At 40.0% G+C, this 27668-nt stretch overlaps 1 protein-coding gene across 1 annotated transcript in view; it reads right to left on the minus strand.

Moving 5' to 3' along the window:
- pcsk2 (proprotein convertase subtilisin/kexin type 2) overlaps window positions 1–15402 on the minus strand; it is a 65920-nt gene extending 50518 nt beyond the window's left edge. The window contains exons 1-8 of the mRNA XM_079363542.1: window positions 14874–15402; window positions 12918–13022; window positions 9103–9216; window positions 8566–8674; window positions 7375–7412; window positions 2699–2775; window positions 1617–1705; window positions 932–1107 (exon numbers count right to left, since the gene is read on the minus strand). Coding sequence (XP_079219668.1) covers window positions 932–1107; window positions 1617–1705; window positions 2699–2775; window positions 7375–7412; window positions 8566–8674; window positions 9103–9216; window positions 12918–13022; window positions 14874–15062 — 897 coding nt within the window. The 5' untranslated portion in view covers window positions 15063–15402. The remainder of the gene's footprint in view (window positions 1–931; window positions 1108–1616; window positions 1706–2698; window positions 2776–7374; window positions 7413–8565; window positions 8675–9102; window positions 9217–12917; window positions 13023–14873) is intronic.
- Window positions 15403–27668: the final 12266 nt, after the last annotated feature.

A 27668-nucleotide genomic window follows, 5' to 3' on the forward strand; every position in this document is an offset into this window, starting at 1 on the left:
TGACCTTGGATTTAGCGGTAAATTCCTATGGACTGCACTGTGGTGTAAGAATGCTAATGTTAGCACACCCGAAAAATTCACACGGAATGGCCATGACCTAAAACGCTTACGTGTTGTTAAAATAATTAATGAGTATAGTCTATGTCTTTTTGTTTTTTTGTAGTTCACGACTTAAACATCTTTAATATGCAAGGAAAAAGTCAGCCTAGCCTGTCTATGCATGCTACACATGTAGCCTACACAGCAGTTTATAGAAATGATTATTGGAATCTAAGAAGTAGATCACAAAGTGCCTACTTGATTAGATGTGTTTATGCGTTTACATAATCAGATATTACAGTCAGATTTTCTTCTACTCAGCTACCCTGCATGAGGCTGGGTCACTTTAGAGCACAACCCACACTGGCCAGCACACATGATGATTAATCAACCAAGTAATTGGAAATGGCACTGTTAGCATGGCAACTGGTTGTGTGTGTGTGGGTAAAACAACAGCCCTTCAACGACAGGGCTCACATGTAAGCCCCCATCAGTGTTTAACTCAGGCAGTTTAGACTCCACTGAAGGGTCATTATGGAAAGCCGGAAAGCCCATCTGCTCTTGAAGACCTAAGACTGAACCCTTTGGGGGCGATGATAATATCCAAGAGTAAGTTTACATTTTTTTGTCAAACAAAAGAAACGCCTTCATAGACTGACACCCTATTGGGATGACAAATGCGTGTCTTTTAAATAATCCAGGAAAATTTTGAACCACTGATGCTCCCAAAGGAAAGTGTTAAGGTGACGGAGGGGTCGGAGGAAGACAGCTCTTTTCAATGTTTTGAATTTGAACTGCAGTACCCACTTTAAACACTAGGTGTCAGAGTTACATATTGCTCCTTTAATGTCATAATGAAACCCTTAGCACAGCAGGTGTAAAGTGACCTTACCTTGTTCACGCCATCAGCCATAGCCTGCAGCGTGAGCTCTCTGGGTCCATCCACAGTCTTTCCGTCATCAGTCGGTCCCCAGCTGGCACTATAGATGTCAATAACCTGTGGCATGTGGCTGATGGATGATGCCTCTATGATGTCAGTCATAAACGGCTGGTCCAACATCCTTATACCTGACAGAGTAATGCCTCCATGTGAATCTTCCTTCAAATTCTTTGTATTATCGGTTCTCAACAATAACAATATCTAGACAGTCAAGACAGAACAATACATCAACATCATAGCATCTTAAGGCTTCAAATTAGCAGAGACAGTGATGTCATCTATTTGTGCTCAAAAATCAGACAGTTAATACTCATTTTCTTTTTTTTTCTTTCTTCTACTGTTACTCCCGGAGAGAATTTAAAGAATCAAATCATAAATTGGAGTCATCTGGATTCCCCCATTATTTGGTGGGTTGCGGTGTAATATTTTAACATGCTTCACCACCAAACAACAACAACACTTCTTTTGCACACCATATAAAAAATGATGCGTATGGTGTGCGGCATTTCTCTTGAATTTAATTACCTCCTGTGATCCTTTCTTCGGCACATAATCACAGTTTTTATTGGCTGACATTATAGTCGGCTCATTGTTATTCCTCTTACTGTCCGACATGCAGCCTTAATGTGACACACACCTGCCACCTTGGAGTTGTAGGCGACTCCCACACCACAGATGTTGTTGTTGGCTGCTGCAGACACCTCTCCTGCACAGCGTGTGCCGTGGCTGTGGCAGAAAAAAATAATATATCTAAGAAGTTTTGCATGAATTTACATGAATTTTAAAAAAAAACATATTTTTGGGGTTATGGTTGAGATTAGATGTTTTTAAGATTAGAGGCGACACTCTTTTGTTGACTTTGTGTTTGACTAGAATGAGAAATTGTTGACAGAAAAGACTTTGCATTTTCAGTAGTTATAATATATTAAATTAGCATAAGCACAGTGTCATTTAATAACCTGAGAGCATTAGCTCATGGAGAGGAACCCTCAATTTATCCATCATTCATCTGAGTCTGGCTCAATGTGTTTGCACATATCAGTGTTCTTTGTGCATCATGTGATGTGTGTCTATCTCTACATCCCTTCTATCCCCACAGGGACACTGCGGAGTCAACCCCTCGCTCCCAGCATGCATTGCTACAGACAGGCAGCTATTTATAACAACCAGCTGATTAGCCAGCGAGCTGTGCCCGACAGCCAGCGAAACAGTACTGCTTCACTGGCAAACCCAAATACACCCTTTTTTTCTTACTCCCACACAGATGCACACACAATGATACATCTAAGCAGATGGAGGCAGAGTGGAGGAGGAGAGGCGGAGAAAGGATGTATTTCCCTTTGTTTCTCTCCGCTACATGAGTTGCTGTGGCAGTGGATCAGTGTGATTGGGAGATGTGAGGCAGATAAGGTGTTATCAGACAGAAGGTCGACACTGTGAACACTGCGACCCTGAGGAGAGACTAGACTTGTGCTAGTCCTCCTTTATCCACCTTATCTCTTCCAAGTGAACGGGTAAAAATAGAGCCTGTTTTTCTATTGTGCTGTGTTGGACAACAGCTCAGTGTATACTGCACCATTATGTCTTAATGGAACTATGTGGAGAGAAAAATCAATAAAGGAGAGCTGCCAGACTCTAGGGAGAGCACACACACGTGCACAAACAAAAACACATTGACTATGTGTATATATAAACAGAGGTCGGCTGAGTGGGCTTTACCTGTTGAACCAGTCGTCTGTGTAGCGGGGAAATGGGAACGGGTCATTGCTGCTGAAGTCGTAGCTTGCATCAGCGTTCTGAAAGGGACCAAATGGATGCAGTTACAAAAACAACAACAGACAACAACAACAAAAAAGACAGAAAGCAACAAGGAGGATTTTATAGTGAAGTGCTGACCTCATCATTACTGCTCAGAATGGAACAATTTTGAGGGTTTTTTTCAGTAAATGGTGTAATGTGAAAATCTGCTGGCTTTAGCCTTGATTCAACAGTAAATACGTGATGCATAAATTCCAATAAGCCTGAAAAACAGTTTGAACAATTCCTCGAATGTCAAACTATTCCTTTTACATAACAGATCAATAAATGGAAGTTACAAAACTCCGTTTTTGAGACAAGTTGACGGTAAAAAAAAAACGGAGACAAATTCAGTGCAAGAAATCTGTACTCTGCAGGGATAATCAAATAATGTTTGGTTACAGAGGGGATTTCAACAAGGCCAAAAGGAACACAATCCAAAGGCAAAGGAGATGGACTCAGGTGAATGACACACCAACAAGACATTATCACAGTGAACACAATTGTCAGAATGTCTGCAAGACACACACAGTGGTATACTTTCATCCAGTGTTCAACATATAGCAAGGAAGAGACAGCTGTGGCGTATTGGGCTATCAGCCTTAATATCTCAATCAAATATCTAAAAGTTACAAGTTGAGTTAATTATAATATAAATCCATTAATCTTGGTTACACTCATATGCAAGAGTAGTCGTTAATGTTTATAACACAAAACAAAACAATCATTGAGATAATAGCTTCAACAGTCATGCCTAAACCCCTATATGCACAGTACAATATATCAGTCATCCTTGAGAAATGTCCTGCTTGTATTGCTGTTTATATAACACACCTCTGAGGTGCATTCAGGCTACTCTCAGTCTGCAGTAAGCGCTCCTTTCTTTACCTGTCACTCACGTCCCATTAAGTCCTGTTTACTTTGCTCTGTGTTCTCCGTAACAGATGCTCTGTGCGGTCATGACTACAGAGAAGTCACAGCAAGGGTTCATTAGCCTTATAATCAAACACATCATATCAATCGTGGGACTCTTTTCCCCGCTCGGGCCTCACAGCTCTGCTGGCTGGCATTTACGGAGAGATGACTCAAGCAGCGACAAAGGGAGAGCGAAACAGCAAAAGCTTACTGACCCATTAGTGAAACACTGTAATTATCCCAATGTAGAGCAGGTAAAGGAGGGAAAAGTAGAAATGCTAACGCTGTCTGGTGTTGCATGTTGAAGTGGCAATAGGGAAAAGTTCATTGTTTAATCTGGTTGTGATGATAAATACAGTAACCTTTCTTTCTTCTTCTCTCTTTGTCTTTCACTTTCTACGTACAGTAGATATAAAATGAAGAGAAAATGAGAAAAGTATGAAATCATTTTAAACGCGTGGACAAAACACCTGCAGTGTTGCTGCTAGAACAGTGAAAAGTAAAAAACTGGCTTCAAAATTGTCTCCATAATTCACTTCTGAGGAACCACGAAACTACCAAAGAGTTTATTTAACTCACGTCAGGAGTACTGACTTGAGTCAAAATTTCATTTTTTCTTTTTTTATTAAATGGAGTGAAAAGCGCTGAGCCCCCACTAATATGTGACATGGGTGTGACATGGTCCATGAATCAGTCGCTCTGCTTCTCAACCTCATGTCTCCTGCTTCCAATCAGATTCAGCCCTTCCTCTGGTGTCCTGTGAGAAACAAGGGTCACCGTTATTGTACCCAGTCTCATACACCTCCCTCACCTTTGTCTGTAATCCATCGTCCATTTTCCAGTTCTCATTGTGAAAGGTACTCGAGAGTGGCTCAAAGCTCTTACAATGGTGGCCAACATGCCCTGTGAAACTAGGCTGTGTGCAGCTCACTATATGTTGCACTACGCAGTGTAGGGCATTCACCACAATTCATACCCTGTATATGAACTCTTTGTATCACACAATGCATTGTGAAAAAGTGTATAGTTGATAATCACATACCAAGCAATATATACCAAAATTTGTCAAGCAGGAAGTGACATTTGACTGCTCGGTAAAGCCGCACCAGCTCAAAACACCAAAATATTTGGTTGTTTTTTTTTCCTTTTACTTTTGGAAAATACAGAGAACGTAACATGAGTTATATCACTCAAATTCAAGCCGTGATTCATAGCGGATCTCTGATAGGCGTTTCTACACGTTTAAACTGTGCAGCACATCAACTGCATCATTATCGAAACTGCATTCCTTTTATTCTGAAATACTTCTGACTCACTCTATTTAAATCACAGGTGGATGTATTTGATTTAATTACATTCATGTTTAAAAAGGCACTACGATATAATCAATGTTTCTAAACTATTTTTTTGGTGTGTGACCTTAAAACAAGTCTCTAGTCATCAGGTCCTTGCCACATTTTATAGGTCAGTGAGCTGTACACATTTTTAACTGCTTGTTTTTACCTATATAATGTTAGACAGATCTCTGCACTGATATCACTATTAAAAGGCAAATAGTTTAGAACCACAGAAACATGTCCTTCCGCCAGTGTGTTTTAGTCCTGATGTATTACTGTAGCATGTAAATAATGGAGAGGATAGGCTTAGACAAGATGTCCTTATGTATCATGTTATCATGATGGATTTAAACAATGCTGACACATTAATGTAGGATCCTAATCTAGGAGAGCTGATGCAGGGATTCTGTATAATGTGACCTTGCTTCAAAGTATTTTGCGAGTTCTTTAAAGTGAAAGTCCCATATTGGAAAATATAACACAAGATCCAAGAAAACTTGAAAAACAAACACTGCCTGTATTTCTAATACTGTAATTCTTTAAAAACTGTCACCAGAAGCTGTTTATGTAGGATGAGCTCACAATAATATCCATCTGCCCTTTTTTGTGTCATTATTCTCTCCTTGTTAAATAGGAACTCAAACGAATGCAATGTAGTATGAAGTGAAATTCATCGTGGTATGAAATCATAACATGTTGTCATGGTAACTTCCCAGGGTGCACAGCAGGATAGTCACACTCAAAACAAGGACACAAAAACCCAAGAAACACCTGAATTCTCCTTGAGATACAAATCACAATGTTCACCTATTGATTGATTAATACCTTCTAACCTGTCGGAACTTCACACAAATACATGTTTATTTGGTGCAAGCAAGGGGATTAAAATAGCACAAAAATAGACCACTCTCTGATTCAGAAATTTAGCAACAAATGCTCTCTTATGAAGACATACTAACAGCTTTCCCTCCTTTCTATTCTCAAAGATATTTAGTCAAGGTTGGAAATTTAAAGAAATCGGTTTTACACTACACTAGAGTTTGAATATTTATGCAGAAATAGTTAGAAGTACGAGGACTTTTTACATTTGCAGATAAATGTCCCATGAAATTAAACCGCCAAAGCTCTAATTTCTCATTTTAGCACACGCTTAATCTCCGAGTCAATTCACCTTTTCAAAAAATATCTTACAAGTGGTTCCATTGTGAAAGTAACACAAAATGTGAACACTGGGAAAACAAAAAGTCACGCACAATCGCACTCTCCAGCATGAACCTTCTGTTGTCCAAATCAGATGCAAACAAAAAGATCCACAGACACACAATCCCTTTGAATCCAACGTATAGATGTGATGAACCTAAGATGACATTTTATTTCATTTCTTATGGTATTATTCAGCTCATAGCAGGAGGTCTTTGTTGGACTACAAAACACAATGACGACAGTAACAAGAGCAGTGTCTTTTTGCCCACGAGTGCTCTCACGCACACAAACACACACACACTTAAGATATATGCACAGCAGGATCCATCGATGGATCCAGTGGAGTGTGCGCCTGCATCACCCCAGCTGAGAAGGAGTGTTATTTTTGGGTCTGTTCACAGGCACACTGTTCACCTGCCTTTGCATAGGCAGGAAAAACCTTGACAGTAAATTGATAAATGTGGGGGGAAAAAAAGAAAAAAAACAAGTAAGTAAGCTACTATTGGAAAAAAAGAAGTGGAAAACTGATCTGCTTAAATATGGTTTGTAAACAAAATATATGAGTTAAAATACGCACACTATATCTTATTTTCCCCTGTAATTCTTGTTAAAACAGTCAAAGAGAGGTGTCTTAAGGCTTACAACGTGACTCACTCTTACAAAACACCTTAGTTTGTCTCAAAGATTTATGTCCTTGGCTGCAGGATGACAGCTAAATGCTAACAAAAACTGTACATTTTTAAGTCTGATCAAGCCAAGTGTTCTGCTTATCCTCATTCCAGTTTATCCATCCCTCTTGTCCTTTGAATTTTTATCAGTATTCTGGAGATGGAGCATCACATTATGCAGCGCCAACCACCCTGGCATTATCTCTGCTTGTGACAGATCGGCCTGCCATTGTGCCTGCCACAGTGCAGGGTGCATTAACATTAAACAGCTCGGCCTGCCGTCTGCCTGTCTCCGCGTCCTCCAGGAGTACAAGGGGACTCGGAAGCCGTGGAGGCAACTTGGGGAGGACCTGTCACAGCTGATGGTGAACCGCAAAAGTCCATGAAATCTAGCACCTGAACCACTGCTGCTGTTTATGACTGCACTTAGAGAAAATGAAGGCAAGAAAGAAAAGAATAACACTGAGGTACTCACATAGTTTGATGCCAGGTCTGGATGAAGATAGTCGATTCCTGAAATGAGATATTGACATTTTTCGCAGAAAGGTGTCAGAGAAAACGATAAAAGCACACTGCTAAAGCAGCCTTTTATATACTTCACACTGCAAAGATTCACAGTGAGTGATACTTCTGACAGTTGCAGGATGAGATTTTTGTTCAAAAACAACATTTATACATAAACTTCGCACACAAAGTAAGGCAATTTGTTATTTACTTAGTTTGTTATTTTTGTTGTTGTTGTGACAAGCCTGTAAAATGCCACATTTAACAGGAACATGCATTAGTGGGATAAGCAGCAGAGCTGAGTATGTGGGTTTCGCCCATAAAAACTTCAAATCAAATCTTCTCCGCCAATGCCAAACAGCGTATTCTGATGTTGCTATTGACTCTTGTTTGAAGCTTCTGACACCCCAAGGTTTGCAGAAGATGCCATGAGGCCTGCAATGACTGCCCTTCACCGTCAGGCCAATCCCATCTTCACAATCTGGTACCGAACTCTATCCTCCAAGATGACAACGCTCGCCCCCACAGTGCGGTGTTTATCTGAGACTATACCTCCAGAATTTGGGAGTGGAGAGGATGGAATGGCCTGCCTACAATCTTAACCTCAACCCCATTGAAAACTTGTGCTGCAGCTTAGGCATGCTGTTCATGCCAAAGTGACCAACATGACCACATTGGCTGACTTGTGATGACTGACTGGTTGGATGAGATGCAATCCCCCAGCAGAGTGTCACCAGGCTGGTGACTGACCAGTATGAGGAGGAGGCGCCATGCTGTTGTGGCTGTGTATGGTTCTTCCACACAATACTGAGACTCCTGTTTGTTAAATGAATGAGTTGTCCTGAACAACATCTGTCCTGTTTCTTCAGACTTTAATCATTCAATCCACTAAACAACACCAAACCAGTCAACAGCAGAATCAGCTGTTTGGCATTGGCATGAAGAAGATCCAATTAATATTGTTATAACAAATTATGTGAAAAAAAGTATCAGTATTCCAAAGAAATGCTCTGTAAAGCAAACATGTATTACTCTTCCTTTCATTGTTAATTAATAAGATGGGGAGAAAGTAAGTGATTAAACAGAATCATGAGTAAGTGACAGTATAATTGAATGCTTTTACACAACACTCCTGGGTGAGGAAACAACACATTATGCTCACCATCGTCCATGATTGCGATGGTTACTCCTTTCCCTGTGAAGCCTAGTTGCCAAGCTTCAGCCACATTAAGATCCAACCCAGGAGTCCCATCTGCTTGGCCTGTGTTTATCTAATCACTCAGACAATATGGAGAACATCCGTGACTCATGGCACCCAGGTGAGCCAAGATTAGAAAAAACAGTCAACATTGAGTTTGTGTGTGTGTGTGCGAAGGAGAGCGGAGATTGGAGCGGTGAAGGTGGGGAGGTAAATGTCAGCGATACGGTGCATTCATCTGACGAGAGAGATGAATGACGGCAAAGCGAGCCGTGGTGTAAAAGTCACATTTGCCAGTTATGGTAAACAAGAGGGGAGGAATAGAAAGCATGAATGCAGCAGAGAGACAGTATTGGCGAGGCTAATTAAAGAATGAATAACAATGTTGATTCAGAAAGTAGTGGGGAATATGCTGTGCAGCAGAGTAATTAAGGTGGAAGAATGTGGGTTGGTCCTAAAGGTCAGGATGGCATGCAGACGGCCGCTTGGCTGATTACTCACCAGATACCACTGTTTGGTGAATAGAGGGTCGCTCATGTTGACTTCAAGATCATTGATATTTCTGTAGCCGCGCTTCTGGCGACTAAAGCCTTCCTGGTCAAAGACATTCTTTACCTAGAGGGAGAAAAAACAGAAGATGTACCTGGTCATGGTCGTGGTTTCCTTAAGGAATCATACATGGAAAAATCAAATTAAGCTGCACATAAATCAAACTAGGATCTTTAAGATGCTGGTAGCATGTTCCATTCTGTGAACAGGAAATCAGCAAACCCAGCTGTGCTCTACTGTATCATAAAGGCAGAACATCACATGCAAATCAAAAGGGCTATTCTTTTCTTCCCCCCTAATCAGAGTGGCTGCAGCTGGAGCCCGGCTTCAACACTCACCTGCCACACAAGAGATGGAGAGTTTTTTTCTTCTTCCTCTCCGTATTTTTTTTTTTTTTTTAACAAAAAGCAGCAATTATGCACACATACACTTGTGATTCTTTGAAATGTCTAAGGCAGACGAACAGCTGTGTTATGGATTTTTGAATATTTGCGGAAAGCAGCCACAATGTATTTATCAAGCAGTAGAAGTAAACAGAACAGAGAGTCTCAATGGTTGGGATTCAAGCGCTTGATTGGCTAGCGGCTGGCTGGCATAGAAATGGTTGTGTGTCTTTGACAAAAATGTTGTGATTTCATTTCTTCTGCATGTATAAAATAAAAAACAGCAACATGGCAAACAATGAACTCCAATGAACAACTCACTGCACTCACATCTGGGAAATGGTCGAGAGAATTGCATCTATCAAATCAGCCAACTCTAATTGCAATTGCATTCAGGTTCCTGTGGTTCAGTGGAAGAAGTTGATCGTCTTTCTTTAGGTTGGAGGTTCAATCCCCAGCTGCTGCAACCACATGTCCAATGTGTTCTTGTGCAAAACACTAGGACACTGACTTTAGAAGTTCCTTTATTTATCCAAAGCTAGGATGCTGAAGTTTTTGCTCTATATTTAGAGACCACTGCACGGTAAAGCACACTACAAATTTACTGTGGTGATAGATGCTGTTATTGGTGTCAGATTGTCCTTTCAAAGCACATGATGTCTATAACATCACAACTTACTTTTTCTTGTTAATTCTCACAAGCACGTCTTTCCTCGAACTTTTGATTTTTTAGGTCAAGGATACGTTGTTGAGATGTTTCAAGAAAATAAAAAAAAATAAAAAAAGGTTCATAAAAGTAGTAGCATTCTCTAAACACTTCATAACATAACATTAATTTTATAGCTAAATCAATAAAGAAATGTCTTTTCATACATTCAAAGCTACATTTTGGAAATGGGTCCCTGTGGCTTGATGTTCCTCTCATGGTTACAAAACCCACTCTAGTGTGACTGAGGGAAACAGGCATTGTCCGGTGTGTTTACCGCCAAAGATAAGAGAGCAGAGCAGCACTTAAGATGGCCTTTTAAAGCGGCCGAAGCCTATTCATCCAGATCTTTCTTTTATGGCACACTCCAGGCAATCAGAAGACACACACGTTGTAAATCAACATGTCAGGAAGTCCTTTGAAAGAAATGTCAGTCCCGACAAAAATAAAAACATTTTTGTGCATGTTTATCTTCTGCCAGACATTTTTTGCCACTTTTTTTTTCCTTTTTAAATTGGCTTCATTCAGAGGGAAACCCCAAACACTCTCTCTGCATTATCCCTGCATTTCCTTCTTCTTTCCATCCATCATCAATTTATTCAAACACTTGGCAGGAGAGCTGGTATTTCCTCTGAGACGGCATGTCATACTGCCCACTCACAACATAACACAGTGCCCATGCACCACCATCACTCTCCGCCTTTTTGCCCGCTGCCTGCTCACAGCTCACAACGCTTCGCTTCACTTCAAATCAAAGAGCTGTGTTGCTGCTTCTTTCTCTCCTTTCTTACTCGTCCTTGTTTCCCTCCTGGCTTTCTCAGACATGAGACTTCAGGGTCAAGGGAGCTGCTCATTGACAGAGATTTATTCAATTTCCCACCTTTGTTTCATTCAAAGCCACTTCCTTGAGTGCCCTAAATAGATTGTGAATGTATTATCCCATGTAAGATAGAAGTGTGGAAGGAACCATGGATCGGTGGATAGGTGAAGGCAGTGATGTGCAGATGAATAGACGTTTGAAATCATTGTTGGACATGAGAAGTATGAGGAGATGAGGGTTGAAGAAGGACAAGTAGGGATAGAGGAGACAGCCGAGGAATAGAAGAAAAAGATGGTGAGTCAGAAGTGGGTCAACATGCTCCTTTAATACAGTCCAACGATAAAAAAGGACCAAAGGAAATCCATCAAATCCCTCCACCTTACTGTATAGATGTAGCCTACACATTATTTTTTATATATCCGAGTATCTTTGTATTTAGGCCTATATATTTATCAATTCATTTATCAATAATACATGTGTGTACTGTGGGTGACAGCTAGCTTAGATTCCATCTGAGTGGCCAATCTGTGTGCATAGTTGCAGAAGTTTAGGTTTTCTTTACTATTATACAGGATTTTTTTTTCTAATGTTCTTGTAATGCAGTATGATGGTAAAAATGGAATTTAATGTCCAGCCCCATTATTGGTGTGTTTGCTTATGTACATTTTCCTTTTCAACTACTTCCCTCTTTCTAGCTGCTGGCGGAAAACTCTCATATGTCCACCATACCCTACCTTAATACATTTGAGGAAAAGACTTCAGAATGATGAACAGGCCACACTAAATAAGACTGGCTGACCTCATCTATTCCAGAGATGGACAAATAAATCAATATCTGCAGTGTGGCATATGAGCATGTCAAGCATCTGATTAAAACCCAGCATCTGGAACATTCAGACCTGCCCATGTCCTCACTGTCTCGCTTTCATCAGCTGCATTACTTCACTGGAGTGGCTCGAATTTAGCAAGGTTAGATGATTGTCTGCAGCACGACCTCCAACAGTGGACAGAGCTAAACACAAACAGAGGCTTGCAGCAACAGTTTTAAACTGGATAACGTGCCGAATCAATTGTTCAATTAGAAATTGGTCAATCAACGTAAAATGAATGTGTCTAAATGAATCTATCTATAAATAAATACTTTGTTGAGTCAGGCTTTCGACATTGATTTCAGAGTTTATTTTTATGTTTGCAAATAATTTCCTGTTTAAAATTGCTGCTATGATATCAGTCGCTGTTCAGCCTGACAGCTGCTTTAATGAAAAGTAAAATCAGAGAACCCTGCCTGGGGACTGTTGCTGCTGACGTCTTTTACACCACAACATTTTCAACTGATAGATCATTCTCATACAGTTTACACTGCAAAATCTGAACGGGATTAATGTGCATCAACATCAACACGAAAAACAATCCTCCTTTATGGTTCAGTGTATTAGCAGACAGCAGTATTAGCCAACCCTCGGAGCCTATAGACACTGAGTCACAGAACTATACAGATAAGACCGACGCCCACCACTAATGAAGCCCAAACAATGGATTTTTATGTTGCTATTGTTGCTGCACATGAATAGAAAAACATGATGTAGACCAGCTGTTTTCTTTCTTACCCTGTTAACTTGTATACTTTTGGTATTGTCTAAAAAGCATATGAAGAGATAAATATTTAAAATTTGCAAACCAAGTGCATCTAACTTTCTATATGGAATTTCTAAGCCCTATTTTTGCTATGTATTGCACATAGAAGTAAGCCTCTGAATAACAACTGTCATGCAAAGGGAATCAATTCTTTAGGTTCATGCATGCAGGTGACACAGTGTGTGCTTCCCTCATAGTGCACATACCTATTGTGTGTGCTTACCCTGCGGTCTTTTTGGAGCCGCTGTCTGCTGCGGGCACTGCGTTTGCTTCGTCTCTTTGATGTGTCCTGAGGGTACAAGTGAAAGAGCCCCTCTCCGAAGGGAAGCTGTGGAGAGAGCAAAAAAGAGAGAGGAAGATAGATGAATCCAGGGCAGGAGCACAGTTGATGACAAACACAGAGGTAATAATCAGAAAGTGTGTGATTGACAAATACAAAGTTTACAACAGAATCGTAAATGGAGGAGAAGGCAGATTGATCATTCTCCAGGTGGGGAACAAGGGCGCTAATTCAATGGCTTCCAATGGGGGACTATTTTAAGGCTCTGGAGATGCTGATTTCAACCATAATAAATCAGCGGGGCAGAGAAATGAGATGCATCATCCAGAGATTTCCCTCTAGCACTGTGCTCAGATTAAAGACCCCCGTATGCTTTAGTAAGAGCAAGGGGACGGGTCAATCCTCAGCATAAAGGCTTTCTGCTGCGCCTGTCACATTTAATGAGAAAACAAAATTATGGAAGCATGAGGATTACTCTCGTCTTTACTGCTCTTTATTACTATCCTTGGTGATGTAATAAGGGATCATGAGCAAAAAAAGCAAATATAAAGAAATACTGCATATTTATTGATACGATTTTATCAAAATTATAATGTTTACTTTAGTATTTGCACATCAAATATCGTCGCCTCTCTCTTTTATCTCTTTGTGCTCTCATTTGCATGTGGGTTCAGATTCTGTGACCCAGTCCTGTTAATTAGGCAACAATAGGAGATAATTCAGATGACACACACATTGTTTAATGGTGCATATCCCATTAAGACAAATATAGCTGCTGATTACATAACCTGGAAGGCAGTGAGGTACACAATTTTGGAGGTGGGGGGGGGGGGGGGGGGGGGGGGTATTCCCTTGCAAACAAGCAATCACAGACAACACATCACATTTAGATGAATTACACATTGAACCTGGATCGTGTTATTGTTGTGGAGGTAAATCCTCATTCAAATCAGCAGACACCCCTCTGCTCACTGCTACGCCTCACTAGCTAACGCTCTGGCCAATTTCTCCAACACGTTCATTTTGACATTTGACAAGGTACACACACTGTCAGGGAATTATTTCTATTGATCGGATAAAAAATGGCTTGTTACTTATTTTGACATGTTGTTATGCCTGCTGCATTGGCCCAACATGTTTAATGAGATATGCAGTCTCAGGTGATTAAAATCCTATTACAAGGAAAAGGCTGTGTATGCTGAGACACGATAGGTTTAGGTGTATACCGTCTGATATAGAGGAAGCTGTTTGATACATTTAAAAATAAAGGGGATTTTTTACAAAATAGGTACAGGAGACATTTTAACTACCATAAACATGTTCTCGTCATGCAAAAGTGCATTTCAGCTAATAAGAACTATGCGAAGATGGTATCCATTAGATTCTCAATATTGGTATCACAACACAACTTCATGTTGTGAGAGAAACCCCTGCTGGTATAATGGGGTTGCCTTTTTTTTTTAAAGGTAGATTTCACCTAAAATGAATGCTCAGAGTGTTGTTGTTTTTTATTCATAGATAGAGAAATTGGGAGCACACATTAATTGAATTAACCTCGTAACCTTTGAATCCACAGAGGCCATGTCCCAATGGGCAGCCTACTAATGAGGGCCTACGTTAGAGTGGGATGACGTCATCAAATTAAGACAAATTATAAAACAGTCCAACTAAATGGACATTTTGAGAAACACCTTTAAAAACTGGATTGCGGAATATGTATGACTATTTCTGATAGCTACACATAGTATAAAGACTGTCAGATATGTTTATAATTTTTGGGAACATAAATAACTGAATTTAATAATGATCTCCAACATCGAAGTTTAATCTCCCGGCGAGAAAAGCAAAAACATGTCTTAAAGTGAACATTGCGTGACTGTTTCCTCTGAGCATCCTCACCTTTCGGGCGCTCTGGAACCCATGTTGTGTTGCGAGTTGGTGCGCCTCGTCCTGTGCGTCCTCGTGCAGCTCAACCAGAACATGGTCCGTTAACACTCCTTCTGCAGCCTGCGTCGCGAGCAGCAACCGCAGCGCGTTCAGCAGCACCAATAATCCCACAGCTGTCCCATGTCGAGGAGATCCACTCATCGTGTCTGGCTTGTTTCAATCCGCCTGCCTTTCTGCCTGCCTTCCCGTCGGAGTGGACTCTGTGTGCGGGATGCTCTTCGGTAGAGGTGGGAGGAGGAGGAGGAGGAGGAGGAGGAGGAGGAAGAAGAGGAGGAGAAGGAGGAGGAGGATGTAAAGGGGTCGAATCAAAGATTTTGCGGACACATCTCCTCGTCGATCCCTGGAAGTTGTAGCTTTTTATCCAAGCTGTAGTAGCTCTTGCTGTCTTGTGCGAGTGATGAGGATGTGTGTTGTGGACCAAAGCTGTATCCTCATCTTTCTCTCTCTCTCCTCTTCATCCTCATCCTCTCTAATTCATTTACCTTACTCGCTCGGGTACTTTCTGCGCGTGACGTTGTACCAATGGGCTCAGGCGGGTGTGTTCCGAGTTTTTTTTTTTTTTTTTTTTACCCTCCCCCGGATGAGCACGGGGACACTTTTCAGCACCTTGGAGAAATCCTCCCAATCACAGTTAATAGATAATGTGCTGATCAGTGCCTGCCAATTGTGCCTTTTTCTCCACACAGTTAATCGTTTTCATATTTTTGTCTCTCCCTACAATATTGTACTCTTATCTTCAAGGATTGAAACATACATATATATATTTTTTTTTTTTTGCTGTGGAATGTAAGAACAGTCCCATCAAACTATAATTGGTCGTTAGGATGTGAACAGCAGGTTGAAAGAAACAGTGCAGAAAAAAAGAGAGTGCCCGTACAAAGGCAGCTCATTAGAGAGGAGTCCAGCACCCCTGTATGCTTTCGTCCTCCTCTTGTCCTGACTCCCTGTTGCTACACACTACATGAATAGGATAGAGGTTTGCTGTAGACTGATGAAACAGGGATGTGAGAAAAAGGAGAGCAAGAAAGTGAAATACTCATACTAATTTCCTTTATACACATCAGGTAAAAGAATAGAGGAACAAAGATTCTTTCTGCTAGCAGGTTGCAGCCTTTAGGGTTTAAATAAAAAAAAAAAAAAGCCTTCCCTCAAGATCCCTTTTTATTGAGAATCAGTAGCTTCAACACTGAGATAATACTATCCTCATACAGTATGCACATACATATTTAATAAAGTGTTCTTTTTATGGCATCCATGTTTAAAAGATGCTAATCTAAGGCATAATGGTCTTCTGTAAAATGTAGCATCCACTGTTAGATAATTAGATTTGAGAGATGTAGTAACATGGGAACACAACGGCACATTGATCATTTATCACAGAAGTCTAGAGGAATAATGAAGGTGGATTTTCTATAAGTGGATCCGCTTTGCTAATCACAGTTTCCATGCCCCCTGCAGACCTCCTCCCACACTCTTGCTATTCTCTAGCACACAGATTATTTATTTAGCCCAGGCAAACCCTCGCGTCTCCATCACTACATCGTTTCTTCACTGCTGGGCCCTCAGTCGTGACTTGTGTTTTTGCTACTGATTCACATATTATTTGATCCTCTTCAACATGTTTGTCTGTGAAACCTGCAGCACCCTCTGATTTCAGTTTTTTCTTTCCCTGACAAATCACCAACAGTGTACACTGAGAGAGTAGTGGGTGTATTTGTAGAGCTCTATCCCTCACTGTGAGGTAATACTCAGTCTGTGACTTTCCCAAAAAACTACATGTTCACACTGAGTTTTCTCAAATTTCATCAAAATGTACATTAAAGTACACTGAACTACGGTGGCCCAAGAGGGTGCTGCAACGACACAAAGTGATTTTTGCCAAGGGACCCAACAAACTGTAGAATCTCCACTGAGTACAAGGTACTCAGGAAATATTTGTTAAATAATTAAAGTTTCAAATGAAACACAATTTGATTTGGCACATGCAAATACAGATAGTCATCCGACCCTTCAATTTAAATTGAAAACTGAAGCTTGGTGCGTTATCAAATTGCTTCTATTTAATTAACTCTCTAACATCCTAAGTTTGTACTTTGTCTATTGCCATATTTGAGAAGGTTTCTTCTAAGAAATTGCAAAATCAGGATTTTTAAAGTGGTCATATTAACTTCAGGTCTCATGACTTTTTAAAACTCTCCTCACGAGAAAAATCAACACAGATGAGTTAATTCCCAATACATCCGTGGTAAAAACGTTAACAACAGAAATGTCTTGGCACTCCACGTGTGCTCTCCTCAAGTGGCTTATGGGTCTTTTTTACTGTAGATTAGAAGAAAGAGTTTGCTGCATAATTTTAATAAGGGCTGTAATCTTTTGTAATGCCATTTATTATTAACTTCATTAAAGCTGAACAGTCCATAATGTTAGCAATACAATGTTCAATTGGCTGCAATTATTGTTTTCACTCGGTTGAGTTCTGAATAATCATACAATTTTAAATGTCCTGGGTTGATTGTTTGTGTCAAGCTCTGGAGACTTTTGGAAATTGGATATTTCACAGTTGTGTCTCAGACTGAATCGTGACATAAGATAAATGGAGCTGTTAAACTCAGCGATGCTTATCTGCAGCAGTGTTGGAGGAGGAGCTGAATGGATGTAAGGATGAAAGGATGTTCAAATTTTAACACTCACCCCGAGGCTGGAGTCGATGCAGGCTGAATGGCGGAGTTTCAGTGGGAACAGGAGAGATTAGTCTGCCAACAATGCTACTTAGAAAACAATCAAGCACGCACACAAACAGTCCTTTGTGACCTCTGCCACCAACATTTGAAACCACACTGGGATTCTTTGCTTGCTCTCACAGACAAGAGTATTGATCTTTTATTAACTCCTGTACTGCAGCAAACTGTTTTGTTAATGCATTTTATATCCAGAGTTGATGAATAGTTAATGATTTCAGAGCGATCCCATCCCCTCTGCTCTCATTTAGATGCTGAATCAACCCACACTCTCTTATAATGCAAACATTCACAGAGCAAGTGAGCGCAAACTTAGATTTGAATCCAGTTAAGTTCGGCAAGGGAACTCTGCTGATGACACTTTCCCTCTGTATGAGCTTCAGAATATCAAAGTTGGAGATCTTTCTTAACTTTCCCTGCAGTTAGGCTGTCATTTCAAAGGAAGCTCTGTATCACACTGCTCCGTCAGTGCCAGCCTAAGTTGTGAGATGGGATACGTCTGATTGAGTGGGGGATTGTGGACACTTTTTGGCACTGATTGCAGAGCGGATAGTGTCAATTCCAATGGTTTCATTCATCCTCTCTCTCTCTCTCATCCTTTCTCTGTATTATAAGAAGCCTGCTTCTGCTTCTGTGAGATACGCTGCAGGCCCTCACAGGTAGACAGATATCAAATCCCACAGACAAATGCTGGTCTTCATTCTGGCAGAGGGTTGACAAGTGATTACACACATTACTCCAGTGTCACTTGCTTTAGGTCTTTCAATTTGGCTTCTGTGATCTTTATAGAAGATTTTAGGGCAGGTGTCAGTTTCAAATGCAGAAAATGCTGTAATCAATACTCAACCCTGTGCATGAAATAAATGTTTGGTCAGTGTGTGATATAACAGGATATAAATGTTCAAAAGATATCTATCAGTAAATATGGCTACAAGAGTTTTGTGCCACTTGTTCCTACCAAAGTACAAACATGATGAATCTCTTTCCACAGATTCAGTATTGGGATAATGATCTGAATAAATTGTGCATTTAAGCTTTAACAAACACTTTCCATCTGTTGTTGGAGAACACTTGTGTTGGAAAATGCCCCTTCTAAATCCAAAAAACAGTTTTGTTTTTTTCTCCACTACATGCACATAATCCGAGATAAAATGATGGTTTGCAAAATGGTGCATGAATGTTCTATACAGACCTTCGTACAACTGGTGAAATATACACATTCTGAATAAGAAAGCATGGCTTGACTACACAAGTAGCTATAAGTGAGGGGCTTGAAGAAGTGTTGTACTTTGGATCAGTATAGTTAAGTAAGTGCTTCCTGAGTGAGAGGGAGAGAAGGAGAAAAGAACAACTGACTGTGTTTTTCAAATGTTTCAGCTCTGAGGCAGGCAAATTTAAAACAGCAGCCCTTTTAAGACCTATCTTACAAAGGTTGAAAGTAAACAAGAATCTGCTTTGAGGGGGGTATGCTTATGACCATTTTTAAATAGAAGTTTTGTTATTGTAAAATAGTATTTTGTCTTTTTAATGTTTCTGTCGTCACATATGTATATTTGCAGATTTGTTGAAATCTCACCTATAGTTCTTCCTGAACAGTAGACAACCTGTGTTGTCTGTCTACATTCATTTTCTCATCCAGACTTGTTTTTGCATTTCACTTGCTTTTCCAGCTGCACAGCATTATTACAGTGAGTTTAGGTACGTCTCTGTTTACTTTTTAAAGGTCAGTCTCCAGATAGCAAACTCATGACGGATTAAGGGAAGTGCATGCTGCTCCATCTGTATGCAATAATCCTAATAATACCCTTTAGTAAATGTCTTTGAGGCAATCTGATTTTTGAATCTTTTAAAACACCTGTAGGTCTGAGCCTTACCATATCATTGCATAAGTAAGATTTAATTGCAGCTCTACGAGCAGATTGGGTTATAACACTGTGTCAGACAGATCTATGACTTCCATCAGGCCAGCTGCAAGCAGCAGGGAGCAGAGGAACAACGTGAGGTTAAGTTGGAGCTTGATGTGCTGTGAGGCGTAGCAGACAGCAAGACCGGCTCAGGTGGAAACTCAGACTCCATTTGTCATGGACCACAACTCAGCACAGAGCAAAATGCATTGAAATCATCACTATCCCTCTCATGTCTATCATTAAATACTTCAATATTACACACTCTTTACATAAACCCTGCTAAGGTACAGAAGTACAGGGAAACTGGCATTTCAGGTTGCATCCTCCTGCAGCTTTTATTTAAGAGGTCTGCTGCTACACTGCTGTGAAGTTCAGATGTTTCTCTCTGCGTGGTGCCATGGCTAATATAGACAGCAGGGCCCCTGCTTTGCTTTGATCTAACCTTGAACATAATGTAAGCACTATAAGTTACTAAGTTAGTCTATTCATGAAGTGAACAGCAGGTTTTAGTGTCCTGGGTACACATAAGCACCTTTGAGGATGCAGTTTTAGCTATCAATACACCCAAAAGAGACAAAACCATTGACTTCATGGTCTTTTTGGGGGGAATTTACGTGTCTTCTTCTTTGCCTCTTGACAAACCAATACATTAGGCCCACCTGTCAGTCATGTTAACTTCATACCTAACTATGGATATATCAATATCAATACATACACTGAAAAGCCATGAGCAAATGCACCACCAATCATAAAGTTATTTCCCACGATATATTCGGTTTTAGTAAACAACTGAAAAGACAAACTATGCAATTGTTTTCCTTTCAGGAAATGAAAAACCTGTCTTCGACCTCAGCCTACAAATCACCTTACAAATGAAACATAAACTCCCCAGGTTCCCTACAAGGTTGAACATCAACATGTGGAAGAATTCCCGATATCATTAATTGTTTCTGGAAAACAAGAATCGACCATCGAACGCAGTGAAAGTGCAGTTTTTGTACTTTCCTCACACAAAGCAGTGAAGGCAAACAAACCACCTGCTTTGTTATTCAAAGCATATTCCAAATATAAATGTACTTTAATTGGAAAAGGAAAACAACTGTGCGAGCAAAGATTATGCATAATCATAATAATTATTTTCCTCTGTGTATTACTTATTCGGAGGTGAGTGTTCAGTGCAGCCTAATGAATGCACCACCTAGGAGGGAATTAAAGCGCAGGCAAATTAATAACAGAGATGAATCACTTTAATTCAGAAAGTGGAGCATAAAAACAGTGCATCTTTTTCTTTCTGCAAAAAAATCCATGTCTTTATTTTTATGAGAACATTATTGTTTTCCTATCTTACTTCACCCAAAAAAATGTTGTGCTCCTTGTGGAAAGTTGGGATGAATAGCTAACACTCTAATACATCTGTGTGCCTGAAACAATCCAGCAATCAGCCAATGCATTTAAGTTTGCAAGTGATTACAATCTCCAACACAAGGATTCATTCTCGGCATGTGTTCAGAAACTATTATGATGTCATCACTGCAGTTGCTTATTGCCATTGCAAATATATCATGACGAGTGCCCCCCAACCTGCCAGAATCAATCACCTTCAACAGAATTACTGATAATGATTTTGGTTCTTGAAAACATTACCACAAAGTTAATTTTTCTAATCAAGCCTCCTGAGCTGGACCTGGTTCTGGGCTCTTTACCACACTGCCAACTTTCCCATTTCCATCCATACGCTCATTAAGTCGTCAGGGAAGTAAGCCACTTTCAATCTGATGTCTGAGCAATTCTCAGCTTCAGTCGACCTGTGACATTTGGCGCTGGAGTTTGCACACTTTTTTTGGAGTGTGATGAGACAGCCTGACCTTTAGGGATCAACTGGAAAAAATCTTCATGTAACTATGGTCAATGCCACAACTCGGTTGAGTTACATGAACTCAGTGTGAACAAACGTGCTCTTTGTCTTTATTTCTTAACATAAAGAAAAGAGAAAAGTGAAATTACATAAACACAACTGTTTTGATAAAATGCTCATTTCTAATGTGTCTGTGACCACAGGAAGTGGACAAGCTAAGTGACCTTGGCAGAATATGATGACATAGCTGTATCACACAAACAGCATTCACAGCAGTCTGTGTGGGTTCTGATGCTCTTTCCATTTTAAAAGGACATTAGGGCTAATGGCAATGGTATCTTAGAGGTTTCCAAGCCTCTTTCCAGTGCTGCCCTGTACTCATAGCCAAAGAGCAGAGTCCATTAAGACAGCAAACAATATTTTTCAGAGTCCACACAGGCCACTGGATACATGGTTATATACTGAACAAACAAAAGAATAAATGATTTGTCTTTGACTATTTCGTTTGGAATGGAAAACAATTACGTTAATTCCACAGTTTAGTTTTATTAATGTTATTATGTATCCACAAAAAAATTAGGGGGAATTAACATGCATAACAAATACAAAACTTAACTATGACATGCTCTTTGATCCCTAGCATAGTTAGCAGTTAGCTCGCACAGTCAAAATGCCCCAATAAATTTCACAGCTATGAGTGAAATGCTAATTAATGGCTTTATAACGTTAGCTGGTGTAGATTTCAATACTGATTTAAACTCACTCCGATGACTCTGAAACTCCCACTGTGAGAATCATAAACTCTGATCTATTTACGGGACTTGTTTTGATAAAACCATTTTTTAGCTTTATTGGAGAGACAGGAACAGTAGAAAGCCAGAGGTTGGATTTGAACCTAGGTTGTCCAAATATGGAGGACTAGCTACTGTATAACCTCTGTACACAGAGTACTAACCACTATGCTACACCAGTCACCCCTGTTTTTTACATGTGAAATATGTAGGCTAAATAAGTCCCTTTATTTCACTGGTTGAATGTCTATCAAGGATTGGAGTTTCTATGGACTTGAAGCAACGCTCAAGGTGCCAGCATTGTCATAAGATAACACCAATATAAATTTTCCAAAGAAACAGCTGATAGGAAGAAAACATTTCCATGAGTCTAGGCACAGTCATTAACAAGTCTACTTGACATTAAAACCATCAGCTACTGTGAACAAAAGTTACAGTGAAAGCAGAGAAATGCTGTGTGAAATAACAACCTATTGTTTAAGTGCATGTGTGTTATGCGTGTGGATGAGCATGTTTTTCCATGTTGTTCAGCTGGGGGCTTTTTTCTTGTTACGTCCTTTTGTGCGTAAACAGTGCACACATAATCTGCAGCCATGACACCCAGTTAAAGAGAAAAACACGATGGAGTTTGACACCTTTAGTCAGGCTCTTAACACAGATGTGAGAACCTGCATGGCTTGATCCAGGCTGGGCTTAGTGATGGCCACAGTCTCTTTATGGCTCAGTGGCTGCACCAAGGTGACAGCAGCTAAGAGATAAGCCTGTCACTCTGCCCACTGACTGTGAAGGCAGGACTGCTAATTAACAGCTCTGTCCTTTTCTGATTAATTTATTCTGCGTATCCTCATTTATTCAATCTGGCAAAGACGGTTTATTTTGCATGAAGTTTAATTGTTTTCTTCGCAACTTCCCTTGTCATATTCACTTTTTATTTTTGAAACTATTAAAGGTTTCAAAGGACTTTGTTATAACCAGTCAAGTGATGTGCAAAACTTCCTTCAGGTCCATCATGCCGTTGTAAAAACAGGCTACATGCAAAGTGAGAATATAAACCCCCACGATTTCCCATCCAGGCGGGTCAATAAAACCTACGAGCTGAAATGCATTTAGAGATTCTCCATGAAAATCTCACTGTTCAAACTCCTGCTCCGATTTGCGAGGATACCCCAATCCAATCAATACAAGGGCCATTAAGCTTAACAAACCTGGATTCATCTATAAACTGCCCACAGCCTCTTCAAAGCAACATGTCCTCCAGGGCTGCTTGCAATGTCTCACAGGCAGATGGTTTGAACAAAGCAGGATGTCATTTGATTCTGACAGACTGAATTCTGACAATCATTTGTCATGTTAATGTACATGTGGTGACGCAGATAACCTGCTACAACCAGTTATTCCACTAATGTATATGTACGAGCGTGCTGTGTTTATACCCCACTGTTTGCTATGATTTGACATTCAGCAAATGGCTTAATACATGGCCATTTTTTCCTATAATGAGAAGTTCTATTACAGCAGTTTTTTTTGTGCCACTGTCAGTCATGTCACTCTCTGGCAACAAGCTCTAGGTGGCTGCAAGACTGAGATATGAAACTTGAAAGAAAAAGGGCAAAGCCTAATAAAAAAAAAAGCACAGCATACACAGTAAACCAAGGTTTGACATTCAAAATGAGAGAGATGGAAAACTAATAAAATGCCACTGTTAAAAAGAATTTACTAATCAATCAGTTATCTGCTATACAGCGTGGAACAACAATAATGTTTTACTTGAACTCAAATATAACTGATTGTAAATGTAACATTTTTGTAAACTCATTGTTTTTTTCTATTACAAAAACACAAGTTAGAAACGTTTTGTAAAAAGACAGTAGGGGAAAGTAAGGGTCAAAATAGTATGTAGCTAAAAAAAATGTAATACCGGTACATTCATTTCAGACCTTCATTAACCATGATTAACTAGTTAAAGAGGACATATTATCCCCCATTTTTACCTTTTCAAAGAGTCCCTTGTGGTCTAAATAAAACATCTTTGCTGTGATTTAGTTAAAATATAACGTTAATCACGCACTCATGATGTGCTGATCCTCTATAAACCAGCTCTCAGAGCGTTCCGTTTTGGTGTGTGTGTCTCTATAAATGCAATGAGCCCCTCCTTTGCTTGCCAGAATAAAAATGGTGGAAAGTTTTGCTTTAGGCTGGGGGTGGAGATACCAGAGGATGGGAAGTTGTTGTTTTTTTTTTACCAGAATCCCACTGCGATGTCACAAGGAGAAGACATTTTAAATCAGAGCACTTTTCTTTGTGTTATATGACTTATGTAGACTACTAACAAAGGACTGTATGGGTTTTTTCTCACATTTTGTGGATCACTGGGTTACCCATGTATCTGTTCAAAAACACTGCATATGTCCCCTTTAATGCTGACAGCTCTGAACAAAACTAATCAAACAACACTGCTGTATTGCTGCTACTGCCAAAGCAATACTTCTGACAATGAAAATAAATACTTTACTTCTAAACTTCGGATAACATCCGAATGATGCTTAATAAAACTCCTCAGGAGACCATATTCCTGTGTTTACGGAAATACATCAGTGAGCAGGAACACACGGAGAACTACTGCAACACACAATTTTGTTTCACCACTTAATTGCCTTACTTAGCCTCGCTGCTTTTGTAATCGGTAATTGGTTGTCATGACAAACATTCAGTCTATTCATAGCACAGACGCTTGTACAAAAAAATTCCCTTTGCAGAAACATTTGAAGAAAGGACATATTTTCTGGATTAGTTGTACAACTCCAGAAGCTGAGGAGAACTAAAGGGGATGACAGTCTGTTATTTCTCTCCCCCCCCCCCCCCCCCCCCCCCCCCCCCCCACACACACACACACACCCCACACCCATTATCTGCCAGACTGATGTAGCGTTCACCTTTTGGTTGAACAGGAAAAAATTCAGTATGACTAAGAGCCCTTACAGTGTATTCAAACGGAGACAGGACTAAGACATTCTGACTCCGCTGATTGGTGCCCAGTAGCTTTCGTAATGTTGAATACTAAAAGAAACCCAAAAAAACTGTCTTCTTCAATTATAGAGCCACACTGTTATATGTAAACACACTGGAGAGAAACTCACTTGAAATCCAAATGTTTCTTTCTTTGTGAGCTGTAGAAAATGTCCTGACATGTTAGCATCAAGGACAGCAGACAACAATATCCAGTACCCCAAGGTACTTGTTACCTAAACACATGCGTTATTCATGTTACAAGGAAGTGAATAGAAGAGACAGTGCGACGAGCAACCTCAAAGTTATTTATCCAAAGCCTAGATAAATGACAAAAGACTGTTTTATCTGCCGTTTTCTGAAAAAAATAACTCTTGCATTGTTGCTGCAACCTTTAACTACTTGTGTAGGCAAGTAAATATGTACATATAGAGTTGTTTTCATGTCTACGACCTATCCACATAATATGCTCAAATTCAAAAGCAGACATTTGATGTTGGCCTTTTTTTCTTTTAAGAGGACTTTCAAGGATACCATCTGACTAATAGCACAGTTGGAGGTGAAATCGCTGATGCAGTCAGAATGAAAATAAAGGAAACCTTTAGTGGGAGAAGACTGACTCACAAGAAATAACTTTATCCAGTGATAATTAGATGAATTCTTCTTAACAACCGGAAACATTTACCGCAATTTTCTTATTAAAGCTAACCCCTTCATTGATTTTAATTGTCCAGGGCCTATTCATCCCCTAATTCATATGTGTAAGTAATGCGACAAAGTAGTCTCAGAGTGATTTGTATAAAATCACAGGCTAATGAAAGCCCCTTATTTCCCCATAGTGACGTTAATTTCCTGTCATTTTCTTTCAGCTTCATGACCTTTTGACCTTCAACAGCAAATTAGATACGGTCAGCTGCTTTAAATGAAGCATATCTTGGATCATCATTTTGTCTTACTCACTGTGTCCCTTCCCTCCTCCTCCCACATCAGCATCCCATGACCCTTTCATACGGATAGAAGCCTTTCCCGAAATCACTGTAACCACGGCGACGTGCAAAACAGAAAGGAAATAAAGAAATAGAGGGAAGTTGGTTTCCTGGATGTGGAAAGTGAATAGAAGGTTGTTCTAATGTCCTGCTAAAAGGAGTTCATCCAGGTGTCGGCTTGCTCAGAATACTGACTTTATCACCATTTAACCGTTCTAAATGCCAAATCAAAAGAAGAATAGTCTTCTTAGATGCCTGGATTTCTTTTACAGATTAGATCAAGGACTTTGAGCAGAAAAAAAGAAAAGTATAAAATACTTTTGTATTTGTGACAAATATAACAGATGGAAACAAAAGCCCTTTTCATAAATAACTCCTGACAGAGGATTTCAGGACATTCAGGCCCGGATATTTTCATGAACTCTTATTTAATTAATGCACCTCCCAGCTGCAAATCAACTGTTGGACGCACTCTCACAACTACAAATACTCTGGTCTAAGTGTGTGTGTAGGGGGAGCAATTATGACAATTAAGGTGAACAGTGTAAGAGTATGAAGCAGCTAAACTCCGCTCAACATGAACAACATCATCAACCTGCTTACTCCCTTGTTCTTTTGCAGGGAATGTTTCAGAAACCACCTGTCGAATTCACAAATCAGTTCTCCCCGACTTCTTCTTTCTCTTAGACAGTAAATCATAATGGAAGAGACCTTGAGTAACGTCATCCATTAATTTCTGAGTGGCTGTTTTGGAAGGATATCCGTGGGTGTGTGCCACTTTAGAGATGCAACTGACTTCATCAAACTTTTGATCAATGACAGGCAAAGAGCTGGAGCTCAGCCTTCAGTGTCCTGATAAACTGCAACAGCACGGCCGCTTACCATCAGAAAAGTCAGGCCCCTGATTACGCTTAGCTCGTATCTTTATAAAATCAAAACACATTGTAAGCAATTGCTGTTAGTTTGCAATGCATTGTGATGCTCACCTGGAAGCAACAAAACAAAGGCCCTGTGGCATGTTGCACCAGATGTGCGTAAGTTGTGTCTTAAGTTATGGTGTAAAGTCCACACTAAACCCTAGGTTGAAACTAGATACGTTCTAACTTAAGTTCTGTCATTGTTTGGTTGCACCACGGAGATGTAAGGTACATCTTAGCTAGTTAGAGCGTAACGTCCAAACATGACATTTTCACTTTCTGCAGCCAATCAGTGATGAACATTTTTCAGCCCAACACTTGCTACAATGTTGCCTCTCGAGCCTGAACGCAACAAACTGGCTAACGGCCGGAAAAGAAGTCTGTTTACATCCGTTACTAGCACTACTGTGGATACACTCATTCATATGTAGATTACAGTTGGTACACTGTAGAACAACAGTTTCAAGCTGGCAATAGCTGCCGGTAGTTCACTGTAATGTACCAGGAGCATTTGTTACAGTGCAGCTGATAAAGAAGAGTAAGACCA

The sequence above is a fragment of the Symphodus melops genome (genome assembly GCF_947650265.1).
Source record: "Symphodus melops genome assembly, chromosome: 15".
Taxonomy (NCBI): domain Eukaryota; kingdom Metazoa; phylum Chordata; class Actinopteri; order Labriformes; family Labridae; genus Symphodus; species Symphodus melops.